Below are 22,987 nucleotides of genomic sequence, written 5' to 3'. Positions count from 1 at the left end.
AGCAGAGGCGTAGGATCCTCTCCGTGCTTGGGATCATTTTGTGACAACTCCAAGTTGAGCAGAGGCGTAGGACCCTCTCCGTGCTTGGGATCATTTTTTGATTACATTGTGTAACTAAGATTGCAACATTTTGTAATAAGTTATAATGTAAAATGTGTTTGTAAATTTGGATTACATTGTATAATTTTACAAGCGTGTGGGGTATGAGACCCCTTATTGAAAACTGATGTATCTGTAAGATGCCTACCGTACCACGGTTTTTCTCGAATTTTAGGGGAAAGGACGGTTCAGGGGATCAGTGGCAGATAGCTGTTAGGTAAATACAGGGGATGGTTGTTTGTGAGGGGGTCTGAAAATTTTGCTCACTCCTTCGAGTTGATACTTCAATCAAGTTGGGAATATCAAAAGGGAGGAATGTAGGGGTTGCAAAATTTCCCCTATTTCCCTGAAGATTGAAAATATTGGTCCACATCATGGACGAAGAATTGGGTGATGTGACTTGTCTACAGTGTTTTAAAATGTGCCGAGAACCGCAAAAGACTGCTCTGAGATGGACAGGACGTGGACAACACCAGAGTCGTAGAGCTCTGTGGAAAATATTCACACACCTTAAGACAGTGCTTTTATTAATAAAATTGTTCCCTGGAGTTTGGGCAATCACAAAAGGTTTTAAAATGGCCACAGAAAGCATTGGCCATGAAGAATGGGGCTTGGAAAAAAAGCAGCGCGAGTTGTCTGTGTGAAAAAGTGGGTGGATACAGTGGCAGTCAAAGACCTGCCAATCAAACCCGGGAGTTTCCCTCGAAGCACTTGAAGTTGCTTATTTACTTAAGAGATTAGCCCACTTGAGAATAACTGCAGGACAATCGATTCAAAACTGCTTCTGTTTACACAGCCATTCAAAGCACTCACAGACAATGATAGACTGAAACCATGGAACGGATTTTGAATGGGAACAGTTTAAGCATTGAATGGGTTTAAATCACCCATCATTCTGGACAATAGGGCTGTTGTATTCCCTTTTGTTTTAGCCCAGGTGAGCTCCGGATGTGGGCGGGAACATTTCGGCACCACAGTGCAGACACATTAATCCATTCTAACCACTTTGAATTAGCCAATCACAGCGTTTCTTTTGTGTATTGGAACTTTTTGGGCGCAAATTTTCCAGACAGGCAAACAGCAGGGGGCTCACCAGGTATAAAGATAGCTCCTGAAAAGCTATTGTTCTGTTTTTACTTCCTGGGACCACAGGTGAGCTTCTCTCTCTCTCTCACTCCACTGGACCACATGTGAGCAGAGTTTCTGACTTCAGCAAAGCAACCTAGTAAGGAGTTAGGGGATGGTGAATTAAGGGGATATTGCTAAGATTGTTTAATTAACATTGTAGCCATTTAATCCCTCGTTTTTACCATCTACATTCCCCCATTTAAGCAATTTTACTGTAATTACTGTGTTCGTGTGGTATAGTTTATAATTTGATTGTAGTTCATTTAGTTAATAAAACTTGATTTTTTCTCTCATCCAAACCACGTGTCCGTTTTAATATTATTAATTATAAGTCCTTCAGTCAGAACTGGAAGGTGGGGTAGCGATTCAAAACCGCTGTTTGAAAATTGGTTTATTGGAAATTGGTTTACAGTGTAGCAGCAAGCTGCCTGACCAGGTGAATTACCATAAACCAGGTAAAAGATTGGAATTGGTCAGAGTGCAGGCAAAGGCTGCAAGACCAGGTAAATTAACTTAAACCAGTTAAAAAATGCCCCCTACAAAATGGCGACCACGGCAGGACTGGAGGCCGTTTATGATTTGATAAGTGGTTTGGATCTGGAGAAAGTACCAGCTCTTGTTTCTCTCGTTTTCAGTATGTGGGTAGCCCTGCAAATTTTAGCGGCAGTGTGTAGGCTGACCTTTCGGGGTATAGGTGGCTGGTTTAGGAAGGATGAGATGAGGGAGCAGGAGGGGGTTAAGGAGGCCAAGAATCGGGAGTCCCAGTTTGAAAAATGCCAGGCATTTATAGAGCGCCTGGTGCAGGAAGTCACTGAGGCCAGAGATAGCGAGATGAGACTGCGGGAAGAGAATGCCCGCCTCATCTCAGAAGTAAAAGAGCAGGAGGAAAGGTTTAGGGAAGTAAAGGCAGCCTATAAGCTGGCCTGCGCCCAAAGGTTTAGTGAAGCAGATCATGGCCCCTGTAGGGCAGAGATAGAAAGCCTTAACATGGCTTTAATGGTAGCAAGGGGAATGATTTGCCTGATCAGCCCGAAGGCAGGTCAGCCGGATTTTACTGGCAGCCCAAGTAGAACCATCCCACAGGCAGCACCCAGAACGGTGCTGGATAGGGAATTAGATAAACTTGGGGCTCCATATCAGCGCCAGGAGGGCAGCCATCCCTCCCAGAACAAGGTCACTTGTTACAAGTGCGGGGAGGAGGGCCACTGGTGCAGGGATTGTAAAAAGCCTGGGAGAGATGATAGAGCCAGGAACCCCGCAGCCCCAACTCAGAAGGCAGAGACAGACACAATCGAGTCTGTCCTGGAGACATTAAAATCTCTCATGAGGGCCAATCAGGGAAAGGGGGCAGCCATCAGTGGTACTGCAGCCCCCTCGCCCACCTCTGCCTCCCCACAATGACTGGAAAGAAAGGGGTTTAAAGTCTACCCCAACCAGGCAGCTGGGAATGAGCCTGAGAATAGGAATCCTCAGCCCACAGTAGGTACAAGTTCACAGGCAAGTGCTGTGGCTTGTGTGGGGGGAGGAGCCATTCCTGGGCAGGGTAAGCTGTTTAAGCCAGGGAACAGGGAAGGAGAGTTCTGGGACCCCTGTAGAGCAGGTCCAGCAGCAGAAATCCAGCACAAGGGAGGCACACAGGAGATAGTTTTGGCCCCAGACCAAAGGCAGGCCCAAGTCCAAAATTCCCCATTTAAAGCCACCCAGGTAAGAGGACATGAGTTTGCCCACCAGACAAGTTCAAGTTCACTGCCTGTAAAGACAGGCACTGTGGCTTGTTCCCAGGGAAAAGTTGTCCAGCCCACAAATTGGGACACTTCCCTGCCCCAGTGGGACCCTAGTTTTGCCCAAAGTCCAAATTTGAAAAGGTTAGGTGGCTTAGAAATGGAGAAACAGCAGCCTGGGATTAGAAATCAGCAGGCTGCTGCCCATTCATTCACAGAAGATCGCTTGGAGACTGCCCACGCATGCGCAGTCGCTGGTCTAGAGACAGGAATCCCCCAGTCTTCTGAACAGCAGGTTTGCACAGGCGCAGTCGCGCGACTCAGGGGAGAAGTTTCCCAAGACCAGGTTTGCGCAGGCGCGGTTCCCCAGCCGGTACCCCCAGCGGATCCTTTTCAGTTTTCCCACACAGGCGCAGTCGCGCGCCTGAGGGGAGAGTTTTGCCAAAAGGAGGGCCGCGCATGTGCAGCCGCGCGGCTGAGGGAAGAGGTTCCCCAACTCCAGCTTCACGCAGGCGCAGTCGCGGACCCGGAACCCCCAGCGGCTCTTGCTCAGTTTGAGGCCAAGCGCGTAGGTGCAGTCGGCCGTTTAAAGATCCCCGCTTCCCAGAATAGACGCGCAGGCACAGAAGCCTGCTTGGAAGACCCAGCGGTTCTTCCAACCTTTTTTAGAAAGACCGAACACGCAGGCACGGTTGCCTGTGCTAGTGTAGCAGTTCCCCAACCCTGTAAAGATGTTTGCGCAGGCGCAGTTGCCTGCGGGACCGCAGCGGCCCCTCTCCTGTTTTCCCGCGCAGGTGCAAATGCCTGTTTGAAGCCAGAGGCTTCACAGCCTCTGCCGTGGGACCAGGGGGAGGAGGTTTGCGCAGGCGCGGCCGCCTGTGTGAATACAGAGGCTTCACAGCCTCTGCCGCGGGTCTCCGAGGAGGAAGTTCGCGCAAGCGCAGTTGCCTGCGGGACCACAGCGGCTCTTCCTCAGCTTTTTCACACAGGTGCACCTGCTTGTTTAAAGACAGAAGTTTCACAGCCTCTGCCGCGGGACTCAGGCGAGGAGGTTTGCGCAGGCGCACTCGCCTGTTTAAAGGGACCAGCTTCCCAGCCCACTTCCAGAGTGGTCCCCCCCATGATGTGGGACCCTGGGGAGGCAGGGATAACAATTCCTCTTGCAGGGGAGCTGGTAACAGGTTTTGGACATGGGGAGGAAGATTTCCAGCCACCAGCAGCGGGTGGTGAAGGAATACCTGCCCCCAGCACAGGAGTGGGCAGGGAAAAGGAGGCAAACCCGGAGGACCGGCAGGCTGCCAGGTATCTTATACAGTCCGGGATGTTTTCATCAGGGGGAGAAGGTTCCCAGCCAGCTAGGGCGGTGACCCAGGCTCAGGGACCGCCAGCCAAAGTTTCCCCCACAGAGACGCCACTCAGAAGGTCTCAGCGGGCCCGCAAGCCCAAGAAAAGGTGGTCACCAGGGTTACTACCACAAAGAGCAATCTCCCAAACCGGGGAGAAGCCAAAGAACAGAGGTCCCCAACCAACGGCCATAAGCTGCGAGGGACCAGAGACAGGAGACAGTCCAGCTTCGCTGCAGCCAGCAGCAATCTGCGACAGTGCCAGAGATTAGCCTGGCCATCCGGAGATGGGCGGCATTTGTATCATAGCTTTGGTGTGAATATAGCGTGCTTTTAAGGTGTATTTCACGTTTTGTTGATATAACTAGTTTTAAGTTTAAGTTTAAAGAGTTTAAATTTATATGTATGCCAAATGTTTGTATTTTGGTCCGAGGTCAAGGGACCCGACCATGTCTCCACATAAGGCAGCAGGTCAGTGAGACCTGGCTGCATGTCCTTTTAAGTTTTGCAGGAGATTGGACCATGAAGTAGCACTGTTCGCCCAGCCCGAGCTGGGCATCGAATGAAGATATGAATACAGAATGTTGGAGATCACCTCGCCACCAGACGAATCCAGAGGGAATCCCCGCAGCGACCTTAGGGAAAAACCGGACAGGATCCGGAGGAACTTGCCTACTCCTCCTACGCGGAAGAGATGGCCCCAGCTGGGTGGGGCACGGCCCCCAACCCAGCACTATCCTGACCGAAGTTCACTTGCGGGAGACCTCGCTGTTGAGGAATCATGGTGGGGAAGCGTGGGCGCCTTGCCACAAAGGGACGCGTTCCCCGGGAGTGGGTGGTGATGGCCCGGGAAAGATTGTAAAGAGGAGGGGGAGACCCAAGAGTCGCGTGGGTGCGGTCGGGGGAGAGAGGAACTCACCCGGGGGCCCACGGGCAAAGAGAGTAAGTGTGGCTGGGAAGGATGAGTGGGTGGCTGGATCTGGGATCCAAGTTTCAGTGTGGAGCCAGGGAGAGCCGCCACACAGGCACCCATCATTTTCTGCAGCCAGTCGAGGGAAGATGAGAGGGGGAGGGACTGGGAGTCACAATCCCATACTCCCCGGTCTCGGTCTGTGCCAAGGTAATCTTTAACATGAGGGGCACCCCGCCTCCACAAAGGGACAAGGGAACGGTTCGGGGCTGGCGGAGCAGGCTGGTCTGTAAATCCATTCTGTCTGTTTTAAAGTTTAAGACGATCAAAGAGGGGTGGAAGATACATTTACTGCCCGGGTGGGAGGAGCAATACCCACTCAAATTTTGCGACCCATCATCGGCACATGATGGTCGGGGTTTGTTTAAGCATGTTGTTCAAGTTTTTTTGTATTTTGTGTTACAGCCCCAAGTTGAGAAGAGGAGTAGGATCCTCTCCGTGCTTGGGATCATTTTGTGACAACACCAAGTTGAGCAGAGGCGTAGGACCCTCTCCGTGCTTGGGATCAGTTTTTGATTACATTGTGTAACTAAGATTGCAACATTTTGTAATAAGTTATAATGTAAAATGTGTTTGTAAATTTGGGTTACATTGTATAATTTTACAAGCGTGTAGGGGTACGAGACCCCTTATTGAAAACTGATGTATCTGTAAGATGCCTACCGTACCACGGTTTATCTCGAATTTTAGGGGAAAGGACGGTTCGGGGGATCAGTGGCAGATAGCTGTTAGGTAAATACAGGGGATGGTTGTTTGTGAGGGGGTCTGAAAATTTTGCTCACTCCTTCGAGTTGATACTTCAATCAAGTTGGGAGTATCAAAAGGGTGGAATGTAGGGGTTGCAAAATTTCCCCTATTTCCCTGAAGATTGAAAATATTGGTCCACATCGTGAACGAAGAATTGGGTGATGTGACTTGTCTACAGTGTTTTAAAATGTGCCGAGAACCACAAAAGACTGTTCTGAGATGGGCAGAACGTGGACAACACCGGAGTCGTGGAGCTCTGTGGAAAATATTCACACACCTTAAGACAGTGCTTTTATTAATAAAATTGTTCACTGGAGTTTGGGCAATCACAAAAGGTTTTAAAATGGCCACAGAAAGCATTGGCCATGAAGAATGGGGCTTGGAAAAAAAGCAGCGCGAGTTGTCTGTGTGAAAAAGTGGGAGGATACAGTGGCAGTCAAAGACCTGCCAATCAAACCCGGGAGTTTCCCTCGAAGCACTTGAAGTTGCTTATTTACTTAAGAGATTAGCCCACTTGAGAATAACCACAGGACAATCGATTCGAAACTGCTTCTGTTTACACAGCCATTCAAAGCACTCACAGACAATGATAGACTGAAACCATGGAACGGATTTTGAATGGGAACAGTTTAAGCATTGAATGGGTTTAAATCACCCATCATTCTGGACAATAGGGCTGTTGTATTCCCTTTTGTTTTAGCCCAGGTGAGCTCCGGATGTGGGCGGGAACATTTTGGCCCCACAGTGCAGACACATTAACCCATTCCAACCACTTTGAATTAGCCAATCACAGCGTTTCTTTTGTGTATTGGAACTTTTTGGGCGCAAATTTTCCAGACAGGCAAACAGCAGGGGGCTCACCAGGTATAAAGATAGCTCCTGAGAAGCTATCATTCTGTTTTTACTTCCTGGGACCACAGGTGAGCTTCTCTCTCTCTCTCTCTCTCTCTCTCCACTGGACCACATGTGAGCAGAGTTTCTGACTGCTCAGCAAAGCAACCTAGTAAGGAGTTGGGGGATGGTGAATTAAGGGGATATTGCTAAGATTGTTTAATTAACATTGTAGCCATTTAATCCCTCATTTTTACCATCTGCATTCCCCCATTTAAGCAATTTTACTGTAATTACTGTGTTCGTGTGGTATAGTTTATAATTTGATTGTAGTTCATTTGGTTAATAAAACTTGATTTTCTCTCTCATCCAAACCACGTGTCCGTTTTAATATCATTAATTATAAGTCCTTCAGTCAGAAGTGGAAGGTGGGGTAGTGATTCAAAACCGCTGTTTGAAAATTGGTTTATTGGAAATTGGTTTACAGTGTAGCAGCAGACTGCCTGACCAGGTGAATTACCGTAAACCAGGTAAAAGATTGAAATTGGTCAGAGTGCAGGCAAAGGCTGCAAGACCAGGTAAATTACCTTAAACCAGTCAAAAGATGCCCCCCAACAGCATTCTGAGAGAGAGAGACTTTTGGAGAGATTCAACGCTGTGTGAAGGAGTTTTGGGTACTGAGCAGCACTTTGCAGGTTCATTTTGATTTGATCTTCCTTGCATCGATTTAGAAGAGAGTATGGGGGCTGCACTCTGAGCTCTTTCCCTGGGCCTCTCCATTGTTTTTTCCAGCAGAACTAATGTATAGGTCTCTCCAGGTCGAGATTCAAGGCTGCAATGAGCAAGGTGTTGATGAAGAGCAAGATCGACCCTCCCCTTTAAGAACTGGCCGGCGCCAGTGTGTCTGTGTTCCATTGCGTCTGTGTTCCATTGCAAGCTGACATCACATGAGCTTCGCCAGCGCTCTGAGGTAGCGCCTCACTCCTCGGCATTAGCGCCTTAGGAGAGGTGTGTAGCGCTCCAATCACCTCCAGGGGCGATAGAAGCCAAGTTTGCAGTCGGAGGCGATAATTAGCGCCAGGCGCTAAACTTTGCGCCTGGCCGATAATTGCGCCCCAAACGGGCGATACCGAATTTCTCCCCCTATGACTCTAAACAGCAGAGACCCAACATTTCCTTGGAGGTTCCACCGGTCTCCCACTCAAGTTACAGCGAGAGGCCCGTACAACCCTGATGGAATTTCAGGGGCCCAAATCCACGGTGTTGTGGTTTTTCATGTACTACCAATCACCACCCATTCTGTGCACCGACCAGCTCCCACCCGCCACCCCCCCCAGACCAAAGTTGAATTTCACCGCCTTTAACTCGCCAGGCTCAGGTGCGGACAGGAAACATGAGCTGAGTTGTCACTGCTGCGTACTATGAGGACAGAATCAGGTTTCCCTGTGGAACCCTCTATAGTTCAGGAGCCTGTGAAACTGCACCGTGCCAGGAGTCAGCAGCTCAAGGGAAGGAGGGGAGAAAGCTGCAGGGGAAAAATGTAAAAGGAAGGGAATCTCCTAATGACAAATGTGGTTGAAAGATCAGGGCAATCAGCCAATTCATGGAATGAAAGCACATCTGCTCCCATTCACCCCCTCTGCTAGGACCCTTGGTGAGTCAGCAGGAGAGCCCAATGACTTGTCAAGGTGAAGAAACTGCGTACAGTTTTGGATTCCATATTTGAGAAAGGATATATAGTACCTGCTCTCGAGGCAGTTCAGAGAAGATTCACTCGGTTGATTCTGGAGATGAGGGGGTTGACTTATGAGGAAAGGTTGAGTAGGTTGGGCCTCTACTCATTGGAATTCAGAAGAATGAGAGGCGATCTTATCGAAACATATAAGATTGTGAGGGGGCTTGATCAGGTGGATGCTGTGAGGATGTTTACACTGATGGGTGAGTAGAACTAGGGGGCATAATCTTAGAATAAGGGGCTGCCCTTTCAAAACTGAGATGAGGAGAAACTTCTTCACTCAGAGGGTAGTAAATCTATGGAATTTACTACCTCGGAGAGTTGTGGAGGCTGCGACATTAAATAAATTTAAAACGGAGATAGACAGTTTCCTAGCTGATAAGGGAATTAGGGGTTACGGGGAGAGGGCAGGGAAGTGGACGTGAGTCTAGATTCAGATCAGCCATGATCCTATTGAATGGCGGAGCAGGCCCGAGGGGCCGTGTGGCCTACTCCTGCTCCTACTTCTTATGTCCTTATGTTAAAATCCAGCTACTCCTGTCCACAGACTAATTCAAGTTTTACAAGGATGATACCAGAACTGAGAGGTTATAACTATCAGGAAAGATTGAACAGTCTGGGGCTCTTTTCGCTAGAAAAGAAAAGACTGAGGGGGGTGACCTAATGGAGCTCTTTAAAATTCTGAAAGGGATTGATAGGGTAGACATAGAGAAGATGTTTCCACTTGTGGGGAGTCCAAAACTAGGGGCCATAAATATAAAACAGTCGCTGATAAATCCAATCAGGAATTCAGGAGAAACATCTTTACCCAGAGGGTGGTTAGAATGTGGAACTTGCTAGCACATGAAGTAGTTGAGGCGAATAGCAGAGATGAATTTAAGGAGAAGCTAGTTAAATACATGAAGGAGAAAGGAATAGAAGGATATGTTGATGGGGTTAGATGAACCAGAGTGGGAGGAGGCTCATGTGGAGCATAAATACCAGCACAGACCAGTAGGGCTGAATGGCCTATTTCTGTGCTGTAAATTCAATGTAATCTTGAGTATTGGACAATGCTGGATGCAAACCCCAGGTCTCTCAGTCAGCAGGCAAGCACACTAGCTCCTCATGTAGTCAGGACTTCTCTCATGAGTTTTTTGATGAGGAATTGTTTCTTTCAGTATTATATGAATAATTTATAGCAGATAACCTACCTGGCCCAATTCCAAAGCTTAAGATGGATGCAAAGATGCAGGCCATGCTCAAGAATGGCATCCAGCTGATCTTGTCCTAGGTCAACAGACAGAGTGTGTCAGTAATACATGCAGGGCTTAGCCCTTCCTCTTACCACTTCCTAGTTACAACTAACTGTCAGTGTCAGCAAAGCTCAGTTAGTAGTATCCATTTCTTTTAGGAATAGAAATCTCTGAGTCAGCAGGTTGTGTCTCAAGCACCACTTCAGGGCAAGAACATAAGAAATAGAAGCAGGAGTCGACCATTTGGCCATTCGAACCTGCTCCGCCATTCAATAAGATCATGGCTGATCTTCTACCTCATCTCCACTTTCCTGCATTATTCCCATATCCCTTGATTCCCTTAATATTAAAAAATCTATCAATCTCTGTCTTGAATACACTCAACGACTGAGCCTCCACAGCCCTCTGAGGTAAAGAATTCCAAAGAATCACCACCCTCTGAGTGAAGAAATTTCTCCTCATCTCAGTCCTAAATGGCCGACCCCTTATTCTGAGACTGTGACCCCTGGTTCTAGACTCCCCAGCCAGGGGAAACATCCTCCCTGCATCTACCCTGTCAAGCCCTGTAAGAATTTTGTATGTTTCAATGAGATCATCTCTCATTCTTCTAAACTCTAGAGAATATAGGCCTAGTCTACTTAATCTCTCCTCATAGGACAATCCCCCCATCCCAGGAACCAGTCTGGCGAACCTTCGTTGCACTCCTTCTATGGCAAGTATATCCTTCCTTAGGTAAGGGGACCAAAACTGTACACAATATTCCAGGTGTGGTCTCACCAGGGCCCTGTATAATTGCAGTAAGACATCTTTACTCTTATACTCAAATCGTCTTGTAATAAAGGCCAACATACCATTTGCTTTCCTAATTGCTTGCTGTACCTGCATGTTAACTTTCAGTGATTCGTGTACAAGGACACCCAGGTCCCTCTGAACACCAACATTTCCCAATCTCTCACCATTCAAAAAATAATCTGCTTTTCTATTTTTCCTACCAAAGTAGATAACTTCACATTTCTTCACATTATATTCCATTTGCCATGTTCTTGCCCACTCACTTAGCCTGTCTATATCCACTTGAAGCCTCTTTGGAACAACAACAACTTGTAGTTATATAGTGCCTTTAACATAGTAAAACGTCCCAAGGCGCTGCACAGGAGTATTTTAAGACAACAAATTTGACACCGATCCACAAGGATAAATTAGGGCAGGTGACCAAAAGCTTGGTCAAAGAGGTAGGTTTTAAGGAGCGTCTTAAAGGAGGAAAGAGAGGTAGCGAGGTGGAGAGGTTTAGGGAGGGAATTCCAGACCTTAGGGCCTAGGCAACAGAAGGCTAGACCACCAAAGGTTGAGCGATTATAATCAGGGATGCTGAAGAGGGCAGAATTAGAGGAGCGCAGATATCTTGCGGGGGGGGGGGGGTTGTGGGGCTGAAGGAGATTACAGAGATAGGGAGGGGCGAGGCCATGGAGGTATTTGAAAACAAGGATGAGAATTTTGAAATCGAGGCGCTGCTTAACCGGGAGCCAATGTAGGTCAGCGAGCACAGGGGTGATGGGCGAACGGGACTTGGTGCCAGTTAGGACATGGGCAGCCGAGTTTCGGATGACCTCAAGTTTACGTAGGGTGGAATGTGGGAGGCCAGCCAGGAGTGCGTTGGAATAGTCAAGCCTAGAGGTAACAAAGGCATGGATGAGGGTTTCAGCAGCGGGTGAGCTGAGGCAAGGGCGGAGACAGGCGATGTTACGAAGGTGGAAGTAGGCGGTCTTTGTTATGCTGTAGATATGTGGTCGGTAGCTCATTTCAGGGTCAATGACACCAAATGCTAAAAATTGAGTAGCGCCCCAATTGAGGCGCTAACTTCACCGGGGCGCTAAAAATTAGCGCCCCCGCGCCAGAAATTGAGTGGTTGCACCCCAAGAGGGAAGCGGGGCGCTACTGGAAGTGCCCCACATCCCTCTTGGGGCACTGCGAGTGAATATCATGGCGCTACGTGCCGCAGCGCCACGTCGCGCTGCGGTATTGCAGGCCTTCCTCCCCTTCTTAAAGGGGAGAGGCCTTGTGCAGCATGACCTGGGGCCCAGCTGGGCCCCCGGGGATCGGGAGTGAAGGCAAAAGTGCCCGGCACCCAAGAGAAGTGCAGCCGGCACTCCACGGGGGGGGAGGGGGGTTCAGGAGGCCGGGGACAGGGGCGCAGGCAGGTGCTGGCAGGCGGCCAGCAACAAAAATGGCTGCCCCGCACCTCACCTTTAAATTGCGCCTCCCCGGCCGCAGGTACGCCCCCCTGACCCTGTCAGACATAGCGTCCGGTGGTAAATCAGGGGGCGCTCCCAAAGATCGCGGCCGGGGCGTGAGCGGGGCGCTGCGCACACCAATGACATCATCGCCAGTGGTGCAGTGCTACCAGTTAGCGCCACCACTAACCTCCCGCTGAATTTTGCGGGAGGCGTGGGCAGTGCCGCGCCTGGGCGCTAGTTGGTTTGCGCCCCACTTAGTGCCCTCTTAAGGCGCTAACGGATGGTGCTACCAACTGAATTTTTCCCCCCAAGGATGCGAACAGTGTAGTTCAGCCTCAGACAGATGTTAGGGAGAGGGATGGAGTCAGTGGCTAGGGAACGGAGTTTGTGGCGGGGTCCGAAAACAAAATCTTCGGTCTTCCCAATATTTAATTGGAGAACATTTTTGCTCATCCAGAACTGTATGTCGGACAAGCAGTGTGACAATTTAGACACCGTGGAGGGGTCGAGAGAAGAAGTAGTGAGGTAGAGCTGGGTGTCGTCAGTATACATGTGGAAACTGACGCTGTGTTTTCAGATGATGTCCCCAAGGAGCAACATGTAGATGAGAAATAGGAGGGGGCCAAGGATAGATCCTTGGGGGACACCAGAAATGGGAGGATTTCACAGAAAGAAGTTTTAAAATCCACAGCAGAAAAATCTGAAGTCTGTAATGATTCAAAGCGTTTTCAGTAACTTATGTTCCAAATGATGTTTCTATATACTTCTCATTTCTTCCACACATTATTTTAATGTCATTTATGTGACAGGAGCCACAGCACTTTTACCATCTCCACTGTCAGTTATTTACACAAAACTCTACCAGTAACAGTGTGTAAATAACTTACCAGCTCCATCTATAAACTTTTTTAGTGAGAAAGCTAGGTAGGTCAAGATCCAGGGACAGGACAGCATCAAGGTTGAAAAGAGGAGAGAAGATGAGGTAAATCAAGCTTCCTTACTCAAGCAAGAGGTGAATTACCTGTTCCATAAAGACAAAACAAATGGTCACTTAGCAATAATCTGTGTGTCTTTGAAGTAGCAAAAGGAACTGAATGACAAACTTATTATCCCCTTCATTCAAAAAATGCTTTCCATGTTTGACCTTGTGACAGGTCATGGAAACTATAGCTTAACTCTAAAGCTCAAAGAGATCAACTGCACTTGAATCACTGTTCTCCACAATGTTCACTTGCAAAGTTGTTCTTACCCACTGCCCCTCCACCCGATAAGCTGCCTCCTATCCCGATGGCAGAGTCTGCCCCTGCACAGGTGCAGATGGAGCAGTCTTTGGAGGGGTCCTCACAGATTCCAAAACCCAGAGGTCGTGGGCCAAGAGCATCTCAGCAGTCAGAGCAAGGATCTGAGCAGCCTGCCTCTACCTCTGCTGAAGTCACAGGGGTTGCACCACATAGGAGGTACGAAAAGAAATTGATAAAGGGAAAATGGAATATGAGCACAAACTAGCGAAAAATATAAAAACAGATTGTAAAAGCTTCTATAGGTATGTGAAAAGGAAAAGACTGGCGAAGGTATATGTAGGTCCTTTACAATCAGAGATGGGAGAATTTATAATGGGGAATGAGGAACTAGCAGAGAAATTAAATAAATACTTTCTTTCTGTCTTCATGGAGGAAGACACAAAAAACTTCCCAGAAATGAGAAAATCAAGGGTGTGGCGAGAATGAGGAACTTAAAGAAATTATTAGTAAAAAAAACAGTACTAGCAAAATTAATGGGACTAAAAGTCGATAAATCCCAAGGACCGGATGACCTACATCCTAGGGTTTTGAAAGAGATGGTCATTGGGATAGTGGACCCACTGGTTGTCATCTTCCAAAATTCTATAGATTCTGGAATGGTTCCTGCAGATTGGAGGATAGCAAATGTAACCCCGCTATTTAAGAAAGGAGGGAGAGAGAAAACAGGGAACTACAGACCTGTTAGCCTCACATCAGTAGTTGGGAAAATGCTGGAATCTATTATAAAGGATGCAATAATTGGGCACTTAGAAACTAATAGTAAGATTGGGCAGAGTCAACGTGGATTTATGAAAGGGAAATCCTGTTTGGCAAACCTATTGGAGTTTGTTGAGGATGTAACTAGTGGAGTAGACAAAGGGGAACCGGTAGATGTGGTGTATCTGGATTTTCAGAAGGCCTTCGATAAGGTCCCACACAAGAGGTTGGTGAACAAAATTAGGGCACATGGAATTGGGGGTAACATACTAGCATGGATTGAGAATTGGTTAACAGACAGAAAACAAAGAGTAGGGATAAACGAGTCTTTTTCAGGATGGCAGGCTGTGACTAGTGGGGTACCGCAAGGATCGGTGCTTGGGCCCCAGCTATTCACAATCTATATCAATGATTTGGATGAGGGGACTAAATGTAACATTTCCAAATTTGCTGATGATACAAAGCTAAGTGGCAGTGTCAATTGTGAAGTGGATGTGAAGAGACTTCAAGGGGATCTCGACAGGCTCAGGTGAGTGGGCGAGAACATGGCAGATGGAATATAACGTGGAAAAATGTGAAGTTAGCCACTTTGGTAGAAAAAACAGAAAGGCAGAGTATTTTCTAAATGGTGAAAGATTGGGGAATGCAGATGCTCGAAGGACCCGGGTGTCCTTGTACATGAGTCACTGAAAGTGAATGTGCAGGTGCAGCAAGCCATTAGGAAGGCAAATGGTATGCTGGCCTTCATTACAAGAGGATTTGAGTACAGTAAAGAAGTCTTAATCCAATTATATAGGGCCTTGGTGAGACCACACCTGGAGTACTGTGTACAATTTTGGTCTCCTTACCTAAGGAAGGATATACTTGCCATAGAGGGAGTGCAACGAAGGTTCACGAGATCGATTCCTGAGATGGCAGGACTGTCGTATGAGAAGAGATTGAGTAAACTAGGCCTGCATTCTCTTGAATTCAGAAGAATGAGATGGGATCTCATTGAGGCATACTAAATGATTACAGGGCTGGATAGGCTGGATGCTGGGTGAATGTTTCCCTTGACTGGGGAGTCTAGAACCAGGGGCCACAGCCTCAGGATAAAGGGTAGGTCATTCAGGACTAAGATGAGGTCGATGACCAGGCGTTGTTTCTCGCCGGTCTTAACGACCACAACCTGGGCTCGCCAGGGGCTGGAGCTGCCCTCAATAATCCCCTCCTTCAGGAGCCGTTCCACTTCGGTTTTGATGAAAACCCTGTCCCCGGCACTGTATCGCCTGCTCTTTGTGGCGATGGGCTTACAGTCGGGGGTGAGGTTAGCAAACAGTGGGGGGGGTGGGACTCTGAGTGTGGAGAGGTTGCATCTGGTGCGCGGCGGGCAATTTGGAGGCTGCTGGCTGCGGACTGTGAGTGGGGGGAGGGGGCCACCGTATGCCATCGTAACGCTTTTGAGGTGGCACTGGAAATCCAACCCCAGTAGAACGGCAGCGCAGAGGTCGGGCAGGACCAGGAGTTTAAAATTATTGAACACAGTCCCGTCTACTACTAGTGTCACCACGCAGTAGCCGCCAATGTCCGCTGACTGGGACTCGGAGGCCATAGAAATCCGCTGGTGCGCAGGCAGGACTGGGAGAGAGCAACGCCGCACCGTGTCGGGGTGGATGAAGCTCTCTGTGCTCCCGGAGTCAAAAAGGCAGTTTATTGCATGGCCGTTTACCTTAACGTCCATTTTGGACCGAGCTAGCTGGTGCGGTCTCGTTTGGTCCAGCGTCACAGAGGCCAGCGTAGGGGTCGGTGTGTCGCTGCGAGTATCAGATGGGGGGGGGGGTTGGCGGTCTGCTGCGTCCCGGCTGGTGTCCAAGATGGCGGCGTCCATGATTCCCATGTGGCTGGAGTCGTCCAAGATGGCTGCTGCTGCGGTGGTTCGCACATGGCTGGGGAGGCCCAAGATGGCGGCTCGCACGGCCCACACGCGGCGCTGCTGGCGTTCGGGGTGGCTTTGGCCTTGCAGACGCTGGCGTAGTGTCCCTTTTTCCCGCAGCCCGAGCAGGTCGCATTCTTCGCCGGGCAGCGCGCTCTGGGGTGTTTGGCCTGGCCACAGAAGTAGCATTTCTGGCCTTGGGATACTGCTGTCTGGCTTTGGGACACTGCTGCGGTAGTTGGGCCGTTGTTGGGCTGTGGCTGGGGTGGCACGGTGCTATGGGGCTGTCCTACCGTGTCCCAGGTTGTCGTTCCCCGCGGCATCCACGGTGCAGAGGAGTAGGCATCCATGCCCCGGAAGGCTGCGTCCAGCGTTAGTGCGATGTCGGAGGCTTTGTCGAGGGTGAGGTCACTCTGCTCCAGCAGTCGCTGTCGGGTGTAGTTGGACCTGTGGCCCGCTACGAAGGCATCCCGGATCAGTTCCTCCGTGTACTTAGTGGGCGTTACCGCCTTACACCCACAGGCCCGGCCAAGCACGGACAGTGCTTGGAGGTATTCCTCAGTCGATTCCCCAGGTTGTTGCTTGCGACTCCCCAGAAGGTGCCTAGCGTATACTTCGTTCACAGGGCGCGTGTACTGGGTCTTGAGGAGCTGGAGGGCGGCTGTGTACGAGGTCGCGTCCCGGATGACTGAGTACACTCGGTGGTTCACCTTGGAGAACAGGACAGACAGTTTGTCCGCATCCGTTTCGACCGCAGTGGAGGCAGTCAGGAATGTCTCGAAGCACGTGAGCCAGTGAGCAAACTTGGTGGAAGCGTCCACTTCCCGACTGTCCAGGTCCAGGCATGCTGGTGTGAGGATCTTCTCCATTATAAAAAATTTAGTTAATAAAATTGATGCGCCATCAATTACTCAAAAGACTGAGGTTGAGCGAGTAACAATCAGGCTTTTATTAACTAAAGAATGAAGGTCTTGTCTCGAGTGGTCGACCCGTCCAGAATACTAAGGGACTGGGAGGTAGTCACTTATATACCTGGAATAGTGGGAGGAGTCAGCCGAGGCATGTCCAGACCTGTACCTAGTGGAATACACATACAGACACAGACAGGTATAAGAAATTTCTTCACACAAAGGGTGGTGAATCTTTGGAATTCTCTACCCCAGAGGGCGGTGGAGGCTCAGTCATTGGGTATATTCAAAACAGAAGTCGATAGATTTCTGACTAGTAAAGGCATCAAGGGATATGGCAATAGGGCCAGTGAATGAAGTTGAGGCAGAAAATCAGCTATGATCTCATTGAATGGCAGAGCAGGCTCGAAGGGTCGAATGGCCTACTCCTGCTCCTATTTCTTATGTTCTTATGAAAAGGAAGAGTAAAGCTTTGTAGTTGCACAAGGGTATGCACATGGGTGTATGGTAAAATATTATGCTGTGAAGTTTCCGTTCTTTAGTAGAACCACATAAATGTTATTACTTTGCACCACTTTACGTGTTGCCCATTCTTGGTTGCTGGTGGGAATTTGCCTGTTAACTTGCTTGTTGATGAATAGGAAGACATGAATTGATGGGAACTAATGAGGGGATGTGCAATTGGTGATTGGTTGACTGCTTTGTGTCAGTGGGATGGCAGGGGGGCAAGAGGAGAGTGGCCGTTGGATATGATTGATACATCGGTCCAGTGGTGATGTGCTGTGCTTTTGCACAACATTGCGCAGCAGTGAGATTTGAACCTGCAGGAGGAACCTGCATGTGGTTCTGACATCGGTCCATTGGTGCTACCCAAGTGAACCTTGCATTAATAAGGGCATCTCGGGCAACAATGTGAGCAGCTGGTGCTGCATTGCCCTCATCACCATCCTCCTCATTCTTAGAATCATCTGCAGATCACCGGCCACTCTGTGCCTTTTTCCTCCTGCAGGTCCAAATCTCACTGCTGCACAATTGTCGTGCAGTGCGGAGCACACCATGACCATTCTGGAGACCCTGGCTAGTGCATACTGAAGGGCCCCTCCAGATCTTTCTAGGCACCTGAAGCGCATCTTCAGCATGTCGATGGCTTGTTCGATCACACATCTGGTGGTCATATGTAACGCTGTTGGGCTTCCTTGGTCGGGTTTCTGACGGGTGTCATCAGCCAAGTTTGAAGGGGGTATCCTTTGTCGCCTAGCAGCCACCCCTTAAGTCTGCTTACAGGTCCAAAGAGGTCAGAGAGCTTGGACTGCCGCAGGATGAAAGCATCATGGCAGCGCCCGGGAATCTTGCACAGACCTGCAGAAATATCTTCTTTTGGTTGCACACCAGCTGCACATTGATGGAATAGAAGCCCTTCACAAATACTCCTAGTTGACCTGGGGGTGCTCAGATTGCCATGTGTGTGCAGTCAATGACGCCCTGTACCTGTGAGAAGTCAGCCAGAGACGTAAACCTGAGTGCTTGCTCATTCTGACTAGCGTCATCGCAGGTGAAGTTCAGATAATTGCCGACCTTGGCAAACAACCCATTAGTCATCTGTCTTACAAGCAGCCACTGGTAGTGTGTGGCCACCAGGGAGCAGGTCTTCTTCTGGGAGGCTGCAGATGTCTGCTAACACCTGATGTGACAACCTGAGCCTCCTGAAGCACTGCTGTTCTGGCATGTCAAGGAAACTCAGCCTCTGCCTGTACACCCTCTGTCGCACATAGTGCTCCCTGCGAGCAGCACCTCTCTGCTGTGCAGCTGCAGGTCTCTCAACAGCATACTGCTGCTGGTCCTCATCTGAGGTCCAATCTAAGGCAGCCAAACGCCATCCCTCATGATGTGATTTGGAAAACCTCCAAAGTACTCTCAGGAAAGGTACTTTGAACAAACCCTATCCCACTTGTAGGTAAGAAAGCAGCTATGAGTACTGAGTATTTATTGCAGTATTTCCATGAGTTTTAATCAGCCTGCTCAATTGCCATTGTGTTCTTGCCCTGCTTTCAATGGCAAGTTTCAGTTAGCCTGGGAAACCCATGGATGTGACATTAAACTTAAAATTGTGTTGTAATATCATTCCAATTGAGCAATTAGCATATGTTAATAGGCAACCCACCTCTCCCGAGGGGGTCAAGCACAACCAGTGTAACGCGTCCGAGTTAAATGCAGAAGTCGGCGGGTTGGAGCTGGCTTCCTGATGCTCTCACATTTTCTCCGGATTTAACTCCCCCCACTGGCACCTAAACCCACATATTCATCCACGTTAAAATTTCCCCAGTGTTTCTTTTTATAAAGAATTATATGACACTAGCTGGGGGGGCCCCGGCGTTGCCAGGGCTGTTTTGGGCCGGGCGGTTTAAATCGAGTCCCAGGCTTTGGAGCCTGTCTGTCTGTCCCTGTGTGAATCTGCTGCCGGGCAACGTTTTAAATCGAGTCCCAGGCTTTGGGGCCTGTCTGTGTCCCTCTGTGAATCTGCTGCCGGGCAACATTTCTACCTTTTAATAGCTTCAAAGATGAAAGTGAAAGTACTTATAAAACGTTTTTGGTAAATGTGTTATTTTTAAAAGAGATACTAACTTTTTCGAAGCTGGATTAGCAGATTTTGAGCTGGAAGTAGCGAAGCAATGGCTGCCCGATGCCTGAGTTGAAAAGCATTAGTCCCACCCACAGACGCAGTGATTGGCCAACCATCAGGCGACTGAACTGTAGGATTGGTCAATCGTGACGGCACAGGATTGGTCGACCTTGACGTCAGTCAATCAATGCTATTAGCAGATAATGAGTTTAATTTTGAAGGTTTTTTGCATAACGCGCGAACAATTTAGTCCAACCAAAAAGTAATTACGCTTATGACGGTTCTGGAATCGTCAGCTTTCTTTCGACGTAACGCACGTGTAGGTACGCTCTATAACTTTCGAGTTTATTCAAGACAGACAGACAGACGGAATGACAGACAGAAGTATCCTTTTATATATATATATATATAGATATACTAGCTGGAGTGCCCGGCGGTGCTGAGGCTTTTTCGAGGGCATGTTGTTGTTGGAAGAGAGAGAGAGCGACTGGGGGGGGGGGAAGAGAGAAAGAGAGAGCGACGGGGGGGGGGAAGAGAGAGAGCGACTGGGGGGGGAAGAAAGAGAGTGACTGGGGGGGGAGAGAGAGTGACTGGGGGGAAGAGGGGAGGGTGGGGGGGAGAAGAGGGGAGGGTGGGGGGAGGGAGAGGGAGGGGGAGAGAGAGGGAGGGGGAGAGGGAGGGAGGGGGAAGGAGAGAGGGAAGGAGGAAGAAACCGGGCAGCCTAGACTAAAGATGGCGCTGTTCGGGCCCACATTGAAGTTCTGCCATGATCAAAGATGGCATCACGAGAAAATTGTCATGCCGCCAGGATCAAATATGGCGCTGTGGTGTCGCTGCATTGAACTGCTGCCAGGATGAAAGATGGCCGGGCCCAGTTGCCGGGGTAACACTCCTCCCCTCCCGATCTCCAGAGCCGGTTGCCGGGTTAACCCTTGAGAGGGGGGGGGCGGTGGAAGAGGGGATAGGGGGCGGGGCCAGAAAGAAAAAAGAGCTGTCTGCCAGCCTTCAGGGCGGGTGTGGCCAGCCTTGAAGGTGTGTGAAGAAGCCGGCGGTCATTTTCTCATGTCGGTTGGAAGCACGGAAAAAAAAAATTTCTTAATAAAAACTGCAAAAATTTCTTTACTTTTAAAAAAAAGTAGCTGCAAAGTACAAAATCGGAAATCTTCTAACTTTATATGTTCTTTCCTTAAAAACTTTTGGCTTTTGTATATCTTCTAACTTTATATCTTCTTTCGTGAAAAACGTTCGGTTTTTGTATATCTTCTAACTTTATATCTTCTTTCCTTAAAAAACTTTTGCCTTTTGAAAACCGAAAGTTTTTTTAGGAAAGAAGATATAAAGTTAGAAGATATACAAAAGCCGAAAGTTTTTAAGGAAAGATATAAAGTTAGAAGATATAAAAACTGAATTATTTATTCTCTATCTCTTCACTTACGTTGCAATAGTTGCTGCAGTCACTCCAGTGCTCGCGAAGACTAAAGTAACTTTTATTTATTCTGTCTTATTAAGCATCAGGCCCCGCCCACACACGCCATAGGATTGGTCAACCATCACGTGATGGGGGAGACCAAAGGGGGGGGTGAGGGGTGGGAAGAGCTTGCCACAAAACAATTGCCTAGGGTCCAGCATGGCTGGCAACAGACACCCAGGCTTACAGGCCTACCTGCAAAAACGGGGAAAGGTAGGAAAATTAATGAGATTAGATCAAAGATTTAGAAAGTAATTAACTTTTTTTAAAAACAATTTCTGAAAGTAATTAACTTTTTTTAAAAAGAATTTCTGTTTTAAAAGGAACTTTTTGTTAAAAGACGCAGAAAGCGGGAAAAAGAAATGAAAAGTTTGGAATCAAGATGGCGGCGACTCACCTCGGTTCAGAACGATAAGGCCCGCCCACACACGCACCGATTGGTGGACCGTCAGGTCACCGAAGCATAGGATTGGTCAGTCGTCCCGTCACTCGACCGTAGGAGGGCCCGCACGCTCCAGGAACCCGCCGTACGATTGGTCGACCTCGACGTCACTCGATGCTAATGAGCGGATAATGAGCGGAATGTTGAACGTTTTTTGGATACCGCGGGCGCAATTTTTGTCCGGCCAAAACGTAAATACGCTTAGGACGGTTCTGGAATCGTCAGCTTTCTTTCGATGTAACACACGTGTAGGTACGCTCTATAACTTTCGAGTTAATTCAATACAGACAGACAGACGGAATGACAGACAGACAGATGTATCCTTTTATATATATAGATAGATATTGAGAGTCTTCTTAATGGGCACTTGTGAACATTTTCCAAATGCAGTATTTTTGGTGAGGAAAATGTGTTTCACTTGGCACAAGCACAAGCCACTTGCCACATGAGTATATTAATGAAAACAGGACCAGAGGGCTAAAGAGCCCATGTGACAAAACTGAGAGTGAACCGAGCAGAGTCAGAGGGAAAATGCTGCAGGTTGTTCCTGTATATATAAAAATGGGAATAGGAAACACAACAACAACTTGCATTTATATAGCGCCTTTAACGTAATAAAACTTCCCAAGGCACTTCACAGGAGCGTTATCAAACACCTCGCCACATAAGGAGGTATTAGGACAGGTGACCCAAAACTTGTTCAAAGACGTAGGTTTTAAGGAGCATCTTAAAAGGAGAGAGAAGTAGAGAGGCGGAGAGGCTTACAGAGGGAATCCAGAGCTTAGGTCCCAGGTAGCTGACGGCACGGCTGCCAATGGTGGGAAAATTAAAATCGGAGATGCACAAAAGGCCAGAATTGGAGGAGCACAGAGATCTCTGAGGATTGTAGGGCTGGAGGAGGTTATAGAGATAGGGAGGGGCGAGGCGAGACCATGGAGGGATTTGAATACAGGGATGAATTTTGAAATCGAGGCATTGCTAGACCGGGAGCCAATGTAGGTCAGCGAACACAGGGGTGATGGGTGGACAGGACTTGTTGCGAGTTAGGACACTGGCGGCTTAGTTTTGGAGGAGTTCAAGTTTATGGAGGGTGGAAGATGGGTCGCCAGCAAAGCGAGCATTGGAATAGTCAAGTCGAGAGATAACAAAGGCAGAGATGAGGGTTTCAGCAGCAGGTGAGCTGAAACAGGGGTGGAGACGGGTGATGTTACGGAGGTGGAAGTAGGCGGTATTAGTGATGGCGCGAATATTTGGCTGGAAGTTCAGCTCAGGTTCAAGTAGGACACCAAGGCTGCGAACGATCTGGTTCAGCCTCAGACAGGGAGAGGTATGAAGTCGGTGCATAGGAAACGGAGTTTGTGGCGGGAACGGAAGACATTGACCCCGATTTTAACTCCAGGTGAATTCCACACTCAGGCCCGAGTTAAAATTAGTCAGGTCTCAATTATGTCATCGGCCCACAACATGCATGTATAAAGAAGGGCCCTGTTGGCTCCTTGCTGCCTGCTCAGGAGAGCAGGTTAAAATGGCAGATGTTGCGATCATGGCAGCTTTTGGACAAGTAAGAGCCGGGGCGATTTTAAGTGCCCGCCCGCCA

General features: G+C 48.7%; 1 protein-coding gene across 2 annotated transcripts in view; it reads right to left on the bottom strand.

The window, feature by feature from the left end:
- The window catches only part of LOC147104510 (solute carrier family 2, facilitated glucose transporter member 11-like), a 43,761-nt gene that overhangs the window by 5,888 nt on the left and 14,886 nt on the right, over positions 1-22,987 (bottom strand). For both annotated transcript variants that reach the window (XR_015072351.1, XM_085961870.1), the window contains exon 2: positions 9,768-9,843. Coding sequence is in view for 1 of the 2 variants with exons in the window: in XM_085961870.1 (XP_085817996.1) it covers positions 9,768-9,843 (76 nt within the window). In the remaining variant the exon portion in view is untranslated. The remainder of the gene's footprint in view (positions 1-9,767; positions 9,844-22,987) is intronic.

This window comes from Somniosus microcephalus, chromosome 19 (genome assembly GCF_052327205.1).
Source record: "Somniosus microcephalus isolate GS21.2 chromosome 19, FLI_Smic_1.0, whole genome shotgun sequence".
NCBI lineage: Eukaryota > Metazoa > Chordata > Chondrichthyes > Squaliformes > Somniosidae > Somniosus > Somniosus microcephalus.
Note: the sequence above shows the minus strand (reverse complement) of the source record. Positions and strands in the feature narration are given on the sequence as shown.